General features: G+C 44.5%; 2 protein-coding genes across 3 annotated transcripts in view; both read right to left on the reverse strand.

The window, feature by feature from the left end:
• SIK2 (salt inducible kinase 2) overlaps positions 1-1,851 on the reverse strand; it is a 74,186-nt gene extending 72,335 nt beyond the window's left edge. For both annotated transcript variants that reach the window (XM_063139311.1, XM_063139312.1), the window contains exon 1: positions 1,652-1,851. In XM_063139311.1, coding sequence (XP_062995381.1) covers positions 1,652-1,840 — 189 coding nt within the window. In that variant the 5' untranslated portion in view covers positions 1,841-1,851. The remainder of the gene's footprint in view (positions 1-1,651) is intronic.
• The window catches only part of DIXDC1 (DIX domain containing 1), a 309,778-nt gene that overhangs the window by 244,415 nt on the left and 53,338 nt on the right, over positions 1-12,025 (reverse strand). The gene's annotated exons all lie outside the window — the stretch shown is intronic.

Here is a 12,025-nt window from a genome sequence, read left to right on the forward strand (position 1 = left end):
GCCATATGTACTTTCTTCAGCAGATATGGCGCCACCACTGAAAAGGCCCCATGTTTAGAACTTGCCAGTTTCATGGACTTCGATAGTGGGTTTGCACACAGGACTCTGAGGCTGCTTTTAGGGCAAGGGCAGTGCAAGTGTTCCTTCAAATAACATAGCCCCAAACTATTTGGGGCAGCCTACCCCAACCTGCTGCTGCCCACCCTCATCATATGAATGTAGTCATGCTGGCTGAAGATGATGGGAGGTCAGCCTAACACATCTGGAAGCCAACAGGTTTATGGCTTCAAAGATCTAAAGCAGCATTTTAAATTGAGCCTAGGAACAAATAAGCAACCTGCATAACTGGTACGGTATTACTGTTAATACGTTCTGAAAGTATTAACACAAGCATTCTATCAGTTTTATTCTGTAGCCATCTGAAATGCCTAAACTGTCTTTAAAGGCAGCTCCATGCCGAGCACATTGAGGTAGTCTAGTCTGCATGTAAACTGAGCATTTGTAACTGAGTCAAGGTCTGCTTTCTCCAGAAAGGATCACAGCTGGCAAACCAGCCTCAGATGGTAAAATGCACTCCTAGCCATAGACACCTCATGCACCTCCACAAATTGTGCTGCATACAGGCGACAACCCTCCCCCTCGCCAACACACACACACACACACCCCAAAGTGTGCATTTGATCATCTAGCGGGAGTTGCAACCCATACAAAACCAGTTGTAAACATCCAGTCAAGTTCAGATCTAGTTTCAGTTTGCCCTCACCCATCCCAAAACTGCCTCCAGACACCTGCTCTGGGTTTCCCGAGCCTCTCTTGTTGTAGCAAGTCAAACAGAGAGGTAGAGTTGCGCATTATCTATGTACCGATGACACTAGAGCACAAACCTTAGGATGACTTCTCCCAGTGGGGTTTCATGCAGATGTTGAGAGAGCATATGGGACAAGATAGAGACCTGAAGCACCCCAAAGGTCAATGGCCGGGACGGGGAACAGAAGTCCCCCCCCCCAGCACCACTTTCTGGATTCCGCCCCCCCACCCCACCCCACCAAAGCACCCTGTTGTATAGGGGAGGGAGAAATATCTCCTTGTCCTCTTAATCCACCTTTCTGATAATAACAAAACGCAACAATGAGACTTGTGGCGCCTTGAAGACGAACACATTTATTTTGGCATCCTCTTTCCTAGATGGGACCTTCATCCCTTTAGGGGTGTGTGTGTGTGTGTGGGGGGGGAAAGTCCTCTTCCTTTCATATTCTTTTACTTTCCAAGGGAGAAAGGTCAGGGAGAGAAAGGTTGCATGGAGGAAGTGAGAGGTGGGGAGAAGAGAGAGGGGGGGGGGAGCGCATTTACTTCTCTCCCCCCCCCACATACCTATGCAAGGAAGGGAGAAGAAAAGGAGGAGGGGGAGAAGAAAACCCCCCGTTGTTTTGAGGAAGGGAAGGAAATTAGGCGGGACACACACCAACGAAGGGGGGGGAGAGAGAGAGAAACGCCCCCTTGCTGGGAGAGAAGGGGGCAGCGTTCACACGTTGCACCCCCTCCCTCCCTCCCTCCCGCGCAACACGCGTGTTCTTCTCGCGCCACCCCGGTGCGGCCAGCGAGGGAGAGAGGGCGGGCCGTGGCCTGGCCGCGTCCCCTCCCGGGCGCTCACCTCGCTGCGCGTGATGCGGTGCCGGCCCAGCTTGACCACGGCGAAGTTGCCTTTGCCCAGGGTGCCCTCGATCTCGTAGAAGCCGACGCGGACGGGGCCCGACCCTCCGCGGGGCGGCTGCAGGAGCAGCGCGGCGGCAGCAGCGGCAGCAGCATGAGGGGGAAGCCGGCGGGGCTCGGCCATCACCATGCTGCCCGGGCGGCGCCCCGCTCCTCACCCGCCGGGGCCGCTCCCGCTGCGCTGCGCCGCGCCTGCCCTCCCCTTCCCCGCCGCTCCGTCTCGCACCAAGGACGGAGCAGCCGCCACTGAAGCCCGGCGCCCTCCCAGCCGCCGCCGCCGCGCTCGGCCCCGCCCAGCCGCCTCGCGTCACCGCTCGCGTCAGCCGGAGAGCGGCGGCGGCGGCGGGGGAGGGGGGGTGCGCGTCGCCACGGCAACCGCAGCTAACCGCGGCCGGCGGGTGCCAACGGCCGGCCCCTCGCCCCGCTCCCTTCCCCCCCTCCCCCACACACAGCCCAGTTCAGGGGGCCGCTGCCGGCGCGCGCACGAGATCTACCCCCATCAGCCCCCGCGCCATACTTAAGGGGCTTTCCTGCCGTTTGTGCGCGTGAGGGGAGAGCCTGTCTGACTGACTGACAGGACTGCTCGCGCTGCTTTCCGCTTTAGGGCCGCAAAGCTCTCGGCCGCCTCGCGCGCCTTTTCCAGCCGAGGAAGCCGAGACGCTGCTGTTGTGCCTGAAGAGTGTGGTCTCCTTCTTGTCATCGAGGCGACCATTTCCCCCCCCACACACACATAATTTTACCTCACGTTTTACCACACGCCCGGTCTCATATTTTTTTACCTCACGTTCTGCCTCACCTATTGCCACAGATCACCATTATCATCATCATTATTAACTTATCTAAACTGTCCCATAGCCGAAGCTCTCTGGGCGGTTTACATACGATTAAAACAATATACAATCAATACATAACGTTTAAAACCACAAAAACACGCAACATCTATAAACAACGATACTATCCCATAGCCGAAGCTCTCTGGGCGGTTTACATAAGATTAAAACAATTTAAAACAATATACAGGATTTAAAAGCACAAAAACATGCAACGTACACAGAAACACATCTAAAAACAACTATAAACAACTTTATAAACAACTATAAAAACAGATCCAGGATCCATGAAGCTCATCACATATTGCTAAATGCCTGGGAAAAGAAAAGTTTTAACGGTGCTGAAAAGATAGCAAAGTTGGCGCGGCCTTATTGAGGAGATCGTTCCAAAATTGGGGGGCCATCACAGAGAAGGCCCTATCCCTTGTTGCCGCCTTCCAGGCCTCCCTCAGAGTTGGCACCCAGAGTGCCAACATTTAACCTTAGATGTTGAATGTAGTGTATGGGTAGGTTCATGTCGGGAAAGGCAGGTATTGTGGTCCCAGGCTGTGTAAGGCTTTATAGATTAGAACCAGCACCTTGAATCAGGCTCAAAAATGTAAGGGCAGCCAATGCAAGCGGGTCGGGGTCTGTCTCACATTTCACCACATGGTTAGTCCCACATGTTGCCACACATTTTACCACAGCTGGCTCAAACGTTGCCATATGGTCTGTCTTACATTTGGCCACACATTGGCTGAGTTCAGATGACATGCTAATCAACTGGGGTGTGTGTGTGTGTGTGTGTGTGTGTGTGTGTGTGTAATAGAAACAGAATGGGAAACAACCATTGATTAGCGTGTCATCCGAACTCAGCCATTCTGTCTCATATTTTACCATGTGCTCGCGTAATTGTACAACTTTTTTTGCATCAACTGATATGCAGGAGATGCGATGCGCATGATACAGCACTCCAAAAGCAAAACAAATGACCACTAGTGTTTTTGGAACACTTTTTCTGCCTCACATTTACCACAATTCTGCACCTGACATGTGGTAACCATTCCCCTTGCCACATGGTAGAACAATGCCAATGACCAAGCTGACTATCATTAGATGACAGAGCTCATGTTGGGGCAGTCTGGTCATCTGTTGCCACATTCTCAGTGGAAAGAAGAGGGAATGTGTTCCCCTCTCTTTCATTTGGATATCCCTTTTAATATTAAAAAACCAAAACATTTGAATGTGATGAGCTACTTCCCTCACTTAATGCCTAATAAATGTGGCTAATATAATTTTATGGGCACATTTCGGCGGATGTGCATTCTTTGAAGGGAGCAGCTTCTTTCCATGGGGCTGTTTACCTCACAGGGAGAGCCTTGGGTTGGAAGTTGCAAAATTTGCTTTGGCCTGACTAAGACATTATTTTATGGTGCAATCTTATATATATTTAGACAGCAAAGAAGTCCTACAAGTTCCAGCAAGCTGGTGTGGAATGCTGGAAGTTGTAAGACTTTTTCTTCTTCTTTCTAAGCACGCATAAGTTTGTGCCCTTAGTGTAGTAAGCCAGGATATCTGGATGGCCACAAGTTGCTCATGCCTGGTTTTAAGGAAAGCCAGTGCAGGTGCATAGAAGAAAACTTTCCCCGAAAGACAGTGTGTCCATCAATAGTGATCTTTCCTTGTAATGTGTTGCTGATGCAGATATGCAGGGTGATCATGAAGCTCAACAGGCTGCCCTGTGCCCCACATATACCTTGTGGTTTAGAACATGCCTCACAACCCTCTGCAACATGCTGCATTCCTGTGGTGGCAGATGTACTGGGCAGAAGATAGACCACTATTCATCAGTGGACCACTGGCCAATATCCAGTAGACCACGTGCTGGTTGATAGGACTCCAGCCAAAAATCCTGAGATATCGGGTCTTAGTCTGATCCAGCAAGGCTCTTTCTATGGTCTTACATGAGAGTATAGACTCAGAATCTCTTAAGAGTTGTAATATAATTAATCGTGCTTTGTGAACTTAAAACACATCAGGGAATCACAGGGCTCCGAGCAAAAGGGAAAAAAAAGATTATACAAGACTGCTTTAACTCATAGGCAATAATTGCCACGTATATTTCTGGATGGGTGGGTATGTTTTTTTGAAGTGCTAGTGGGCATCCTGTTACCAGGTTTTGTGGTTTTGGGGCACCACTACAAAAGGAGCAGAGAGACAAGATCACTTCATTGCTGAAGTCAAGTGCCTTTCTACTTCTAATCATATTGGCGTCATCTAGAATAGATACATTGACTTTAGTGGGATTATGAATGAGTAAGTATTCATAGCATATAATTTCAGGATTTGGGTGAGTCATGGAGCTGAGTCGCAAAATACACAAAAGGGGAGTTTAGGAGAAATGCTACAGTAGTTTAGTTACAGAGAATATCTCAGCTCAACATCCTAATCTAAAGCAAAATAGCAGTTACCCTTGAAGGACAATAGCAACCTTGCAGAATGTGACCTGGGTCTGTATTCTATAATGCAACATAAATACCAATCAGTAGGATCATGGCGTTTTGCAAAAGGGAGAGAGGAAAGGAAGAGGGATCATTCGCTTATGATGTTGGAAGCTGTAGCTCTTGGATATTACAGACATAAGCCAAATAAGATGGTTGCTTAACAAAGAAAACCAGTCTCTAACTTGCCACAGCATTTTTTTTTAATCTTTGGTCTTGATCCTATAATTCCTGAAACAATTAATTCCTGGCAGCCTTTGTGGACTCAGAACGCATTTGAATGATTGCAAAACTATTTCCAATTATAAGGCAACATTGAGTCAGTGGTGGTTTGGAAAGGATTAAAACAGTCTGGCCTTGAGGGGATGAGGGGAAGCATGAGAGAAAATTTCATGTCGAAGATTCTTCAGACATTTAAGAAAAATAATATAACATTTCAGAAAGTGCTATACATAGTAGGCATTTGCCTTTGTGCCATTGTTTGAAAATCCAAAATAAGTAACTATGGAAGTACTTCTTTTGGTCCTGCTTTGTATGAAATCTTAACAAATGTGTAGCACATTTTAATTATTGATTGTTTGATTATACATTGCTTATGCTAATTTACCCACAGAGGTGTTGAACTGGATGGGAAGGAAGTAGATGATCTCTGGTAGTGGTAGCCAGCTCCATCCAAACAGAAAGTCTGCTCTGATTGTTTTAATCCTGAATCTTCTCAATTGGGAGACAGGAAAGATTCTGCAATGCTCTCTCTTCTAGCAAAAGAACATGTGTTAGATGTGGACAGACTACACTGTTTGTCATCTAACAGCCTAATCCTAGGCAGACCTAAGTTCCTTTATTTTAATGCTTAGGGATATGTAATTATGTATTCGATCAAGTTAGTACATCTAGGTTTGCCTCCAAGCAGACATGCTTTGATATTTTTTAGTTCCCCCACCTGTAAAATAGGAAATTACAGTGGTGCATCTTGTGTGGTTGTTGTGAGGGAGAATGAGAGGACAAAATATAATCTACCTTAAGCCTTGGAGGTCAGGTGGGATACGGAATCTAAATAATGGATATTCTCTTTTGACAGCTTTTGTTCCTTTGATGTATTTCATATTTCACTCAGATTCTTATTTATTTATTTGTTTATTTTATTTATTACATTTTTATACTGCCCAATAGCCAAAGCCCTCTGGGTGGTTCACAAAAATTAAAACCATAAAGAGAGTAAAAACAACCAACAATCTAAAAACACAATCTCTGTTTTCAAAATCTTGTTTAATTTTTCCCCCAGTTGTTACATTTCTGGATGGGGAGAAGAGCCAATAGTTAATTTACTTGTGCCCATTTATTTACATATATGCAATTATGAGTCCTAGCCACTGAACCCCCTCTCCCAAAAGACAACCAGGCCAGAAGGCTGTTGTGAACCATGTTAGAGTTACCTTTACATAGCTAAATCTGACAGGGGGCTGGGTCAGTTCTTGCCAGCAGCTGAATTTGTCTTGTATATTCTCTTAGGAATAAGAGGATAACTCACTTGTGGCAGTGAAGTTCACACTGGTTGTCTGGCATTGAAGATTACATTCACCTCCACCACTGTCATCCTACCAGTCAATCCCCTCCTCAAAAAGATGACCTGTTACTTGAAACTCTCCAAAGTATATATTTGAGGTGATATTCAAGGATTTATGGATCCCACAGTAAAATGAGTGCCCTCACCTCAGATGTTGAAGCATAATATTGTCCACTGTGCATAGCTTGGCTTTGCCCTGGTCCATGCAGCTTGGGTATTCCTCCCACCTTCCTTGGTTCAGTGCTCCCTGTTTTGGCCACACTTGTGACCTGTGGCATTTCTCAGAATTTCTGGCTTTTCTGCTTAACTTAAAGTTTCCCTGATGATTGGGCTGGCAGCTGTTTTTATCCTCCACACTTCAATGGATGTGACCTTAACAAGCCAGTCCTCTGCTGAAAACAACCTTCTGTGGTCATCCAATCCATAGGTTTCAGTTTGGTAGCAAGTCTTGCAGCATAGCCAGCTGTTCCGGTGTATTGGTTAAACTGTACAATTGGCCAAATGACAGACCTTCAAACTACCTCTCCACTCAGCTCCCCACCACACACACGAACTATCAAGACTTTATTAAGAAGCCTCTCGATAATTTCCTTCTCAGCACTCAACAATGCAAGACCAAAACAGCTGAAATGCCCCCAACATCTCCTAAATTCCATCATAAAACTCAAATAATCTTAGAGTTTCTTGGCTATCCCACGGATTTGTTGTACGTTGAGCTCATATTGCAATGGATATAAAAGGGTGTTTGGTCTAGTTCTACCCACTCTTCTCTAAAACATTTGGGAGGTTATTTTAATTCTGGACATTTCTGACAGCAATATTACCCTGTTATGGCTAACAGTTGCTTTATTACCTTCCGGATTTATCCATTATGAAAAAATCCAGTGGATGAGGAATTGCTGAGTGTTATTAGTCAGACTTCCACATTCTGGGATGGCTGATGTAAGCAAGAACAAGCTAAGAATAGTCCCTATCAGGCTATGATATGTTACCAGACGGTCTACTCAATTCATAAACCCATTCATTATCCCTTCTCATAGATCGCTGTCGTATTTCATTCAAGGCACTAATCTGTAATTATTCTTTCATGCTTCCAAAGTGACTCTGAAATGTTCCTGCAGTAGATCCCCCAAACTCAGCTTGTTCTGTAATTCTAATTTAGGTACACATTTTTAGAAGCATTTGATTCAGTCTGATGACCCTTTATTGTCGGTTAACATAGGTGCCCAAAATCAGTGATCAAAACGATGGACCCATCCTTAGTGGGTCAAATGAAATGTTGTCCACCAGTGTACCCATTCATGGCATTCAGTAAACATGAAGGATCAAATGACAGCATTTTGAGAGAGAGAGAAGGCCTAAGCCTCCTTCATATAGATGGTTTTAATGCCCTATAAAACTATTATTTTTGCAAATACTCATAATTCTGCTAACTAGAACTCTTAAACAGTCAAGAATATGACCTTTTATCTACGAAATACTCAGGAAATTATGGCCCCAACTATATATGAAATATGAAACATAGGCGCCCTCTAGTGACACATGTTCTCCCTCTTCATGCTGTGTGTTTGCCAGAGCTTCACAGGGCTGAACAAAAATGGTCTTCTAAAATTCTCCATCCTATTCGCAGTAAGTCAAATGCTTGAAGTGCTTATGAAAACTGCAAACGGCAAGCACCATCTTAAAAGAGGTAAACCTTCTTTTCATGGAGGACAAGGCCATCAATGACTACTAGTTATGATAGCTGTGTATTACCTCCAGTATCAGACACAGTATGCCTCTCAGTGCTAGTTGCTGGGGAACATGGTGCAATTACTCATGTCCTTCTTGTGACCTTTCCATAAGCATCTATTTGGCCATTATGGGAAAAGAATGGTAGACTTGATAGTCTTTTGACCTGTTCCAGCATGGCTCTTTGATGTTCTTTTAATTTCTCACATAGGAGGAAATGCCTTCTGTCCAGTCAGTACCTAAAAACATAGGAAGTATGCTCCTTCTGAAATTTTGTTTCTTTAGACATATGCAAATTGAATAATTGAGTAACTAAAACTCTTATATTTGATTAACATTTCTTTAATTGAGTTGCAGCTCTAATTTTAAGCTCTTTGGCAGAGGACGTCTGCTTTGTGAACTGCCCAGAGAGCTTCGGCTATTGGGCGGTATAGAAATGTAATAAATAAATAATTTGAACAGTACCCAGCACACTGTTGTTCCACTCATCTATATAGAAAGATAATTCCTGAGTTCAGTTTCTTTGAAACCCTTAAGCAGGATCAACAAATGGAATTCAAATCATGGCTATGAGGCTAGAGGCAGGCAGACTCTTCCCCAGACTGTGCCAGGGTCCCTATAATATGCAAATCCTTATTCTGTCCCCACTCTGTGCACTCCCAATAATGTAACTGTGAAATTTACAAGGCTGCTTCTCTATATCAAAAAAAGAAAAGAAAAAAGAAATCTCTGGAAAAGGCAATGTGGTGATGACACCACAAAAATAATTGTATGGAATAGCTGATTTGTTATTTGTACAGACAATAAGTCACCAGCATTGTCTAAAAATGCTGCCATCCCACTTTAAAAGTGATTAATAAGACATACAAGGATTGGAGCCTTAGCTTTTCCCAGCACAGTTCAGGCTTCCTGATTTTCCTAAACAAGTAACAGATGATCCTGGATGTCCTAAGAAATAAATGTTGATGAGAAATGCTTAAAACGTTTTAAATAAACAACCAAAAAGCAAATGCTTTTAACAGCTTCATAAAATGTACAATTAGTATAGTAAAGACTGGGAAGGCAGCCATGGGCTTTCACTCAACCAGCTTTCATTTCTTTAGTGCCACTTGGCAGCCGGTGCTTAACTTGGTTAAAACTTCTTGTAGCGATTCCTCTGGCTCCCAAGGCCGCCCTCCCCCCCGGTGCATATGGTCATGGTTTTCTAGAGAATTTTGTGCCTTGGAAGATCTAGCCGGCAACAGGCATTACTCAAGACAGCTAACTAGGAAAGACAGAGTCACAGACTGATGCTGACCACCAGACAATGGCAATGGAAAAAATTGCAATGACTGCAGAGCGATAGGACTTGGGTCCAGAGAACGGGTTGCCTTAAGTGTTTATACTGGCGAAGCGAGATCATCAATGTACCGCATTCACTTTTATGGCTGTTTCACTCCCATACAACACACATTTTTCCAAAGACAACGCCATATCTCGGCTCCCTGGTGGCTTCTGGGTAATGGCTTTAATTCAGCCTTGTGGTTTAGCTCTCTCTGATGCAAAAGGAAATAAAATGCCAATCAAATTAACGAGGTCAGTATCGAATGAGATTTCAGGCACTTGGTAAGTATTACTTGGTTGCTGATTGCATGCAAGGGAGTAAGATGAGAGGAGGTGGGCAACTGTTTATCAATGGGCAGAAACAAACGGGGCACTAAAGTACCTTATTTGTATTCCTGTTTTATGGAGAATAGCTCATTGCACATGTGGACAAACATGAGAAACAGCTACAGGGAACATGGGAAATGCACAATGCACATTTGTGGGACTATAACAGACCTAAGATCACATGCTGCTTGTTAGTTTGGGGAGTTTCCCCCCTGATTTTCTGAAAATACTAGACAAAATCTAACTGGGTGCTTACATCCCTGCTGATTCTCTTGTGCCCTGCTGATTCTGTTGCGCAAGCAGTGCGTCCCACCAATTGCGTTGCACATGCAGGATTTAGCTCTTTCCAGAGGAAGCCCTGAAATAAGCAGAAATGATTGTTTCCCGATTGGGATAGGTCTCTTATGTGAGCTCCGCTGATCTGCCTTGCTCCTTAAACAAGTATTTTCACTCATTTTCCCCAGAAGCACTAAATCTTCATTCTGCAAGCGGTGGGCACTACTTGCAGATAGGAATTGGCAGAATGCAAGAGACTCAATGGGGTGTAAGCACCCTGTTAGATTTTGTCTCGTATCTTCAGAAAATCAGCCCCCCCAAAAAACTCCCCAAACTAAAAAGCAGCATGTGATACTGTTAGAATCCCACAAATGTGCATTGTGCATTTACCACATTCCCTGTAGCTGTTTCTCATGTTTGTCCACATTGTGCAATGAGCAATTCCCCATAATATCAGAATATAAATAAGGTACTTTAGAGTGCAATCCTATGCATGTTTAGTTGGGGAATGCTGGGAGTTGTAGGACATTTTCCTGTCTAAACAAACATGGGATTGCACCCTTATGAATGCTTCCAGATGAGGCTTTTATTGTGCAACTGCCTTGCCCCAGTCACGGAAGTTAACAGGAAGTCCAAACGTCATTGTTTTCCATCTGTAATCCTCTCATGTTTTCCCCTTGCTTTTTCCACCCCCTTTGCTTTTAAGTAACACAGGGCTGATTCCTACATGCATATTTATTCCTTGCTCAATGTAGCGCCATGGGCTGATCTGCATGTTGGAACTGAGCCATCACAGATCAGACTCAATGCACTTTAATGTAGGTTGTTCACACATTCTGCAGTAAGTGTGAACTATAATTAAGGGGTGGCCAGGACTCAGCCCACTGAAGCAGATATAGCCCAAACGTAACGAATCCTTGTTGTGAAATTCCAGCAATCTGTTCTCCTGTAAAACAAGTTTATTTTCTGATAAATGACACATAAGATTGCATTCAGACGTGCAAAAGGGAAACATGACAACAGCGCAATCTATGTCCAGGATAACATGGGATATAACTGAAACCACAGTGAATGCTTGTGGCTGTTCCAAGACATTACACTAGTAGGTAACATTGTTTTGTCAGTCATGAAATTGGAATGTGCCTAAAGGCTATCTAGACCAACCCCAAACCCCCACAAACATTAATCATCCTACAACCTAACCCCTATAATCTGGACAAGGAATTTCCCTTGCAGGTGATTGTCATAACTGATAATATGTGAATGGATTGTGCATGTCTGACTGCTCCCAGATCTACCCATTAAGATTTAGTTAGCAATCCTATATCAGAAATAAGTTCCATTGAGTTCAATGGGGCTTACTCCCAGGTAAGTGGGTACAGGATTGCAGCATTAATGATTAAGTGCAGGAAGCAAATGCTGTATTTGAGCCATTCACACAACGTATCTACCAGTTGTCATATTTCTAGAAACCATGCAGTGCAAATCAGTCTTTAAAGCAAAGGGCAAATTCCTTGACAGCAATTGTGTCCTCTGAGCATCCTGCTCATAGGACACAAAATGATACAATCTGGGAAGGATTGCATAACTCCCTTTCTTCTATGCCTGGACCCACAAATTACAAGCCTCCTAAGCATGCAGGCAGCCCCATCTGTCTTCTTGGCTAATCTTTTCCTCAGCTCCCTGCCTTTACCACCCTGGTTCTCATGACAAGAGAGTCCACTGTGGCTTAATTTACCCATGGGGGTTGATGCATCGTGCTGGGCACCCATGGGCACCCAGCT

Source organism: Elgaria multicarinata, chromosome 12, assembly GCF_023053635.1.
Source record: "Elgaria multicarinata webbii isolate HBS135686 ecotype San Diego chromosome 12, rElgMul1.1.pri, whole genome shotgun sequence".
In the NCBI taxonomy this organism is placed as follows: Eukaryota; Metazoa; Chordata; class Lepidosauria; order Squamata; family Anguidae; genus Elgaria; species Elgaria multicarinata.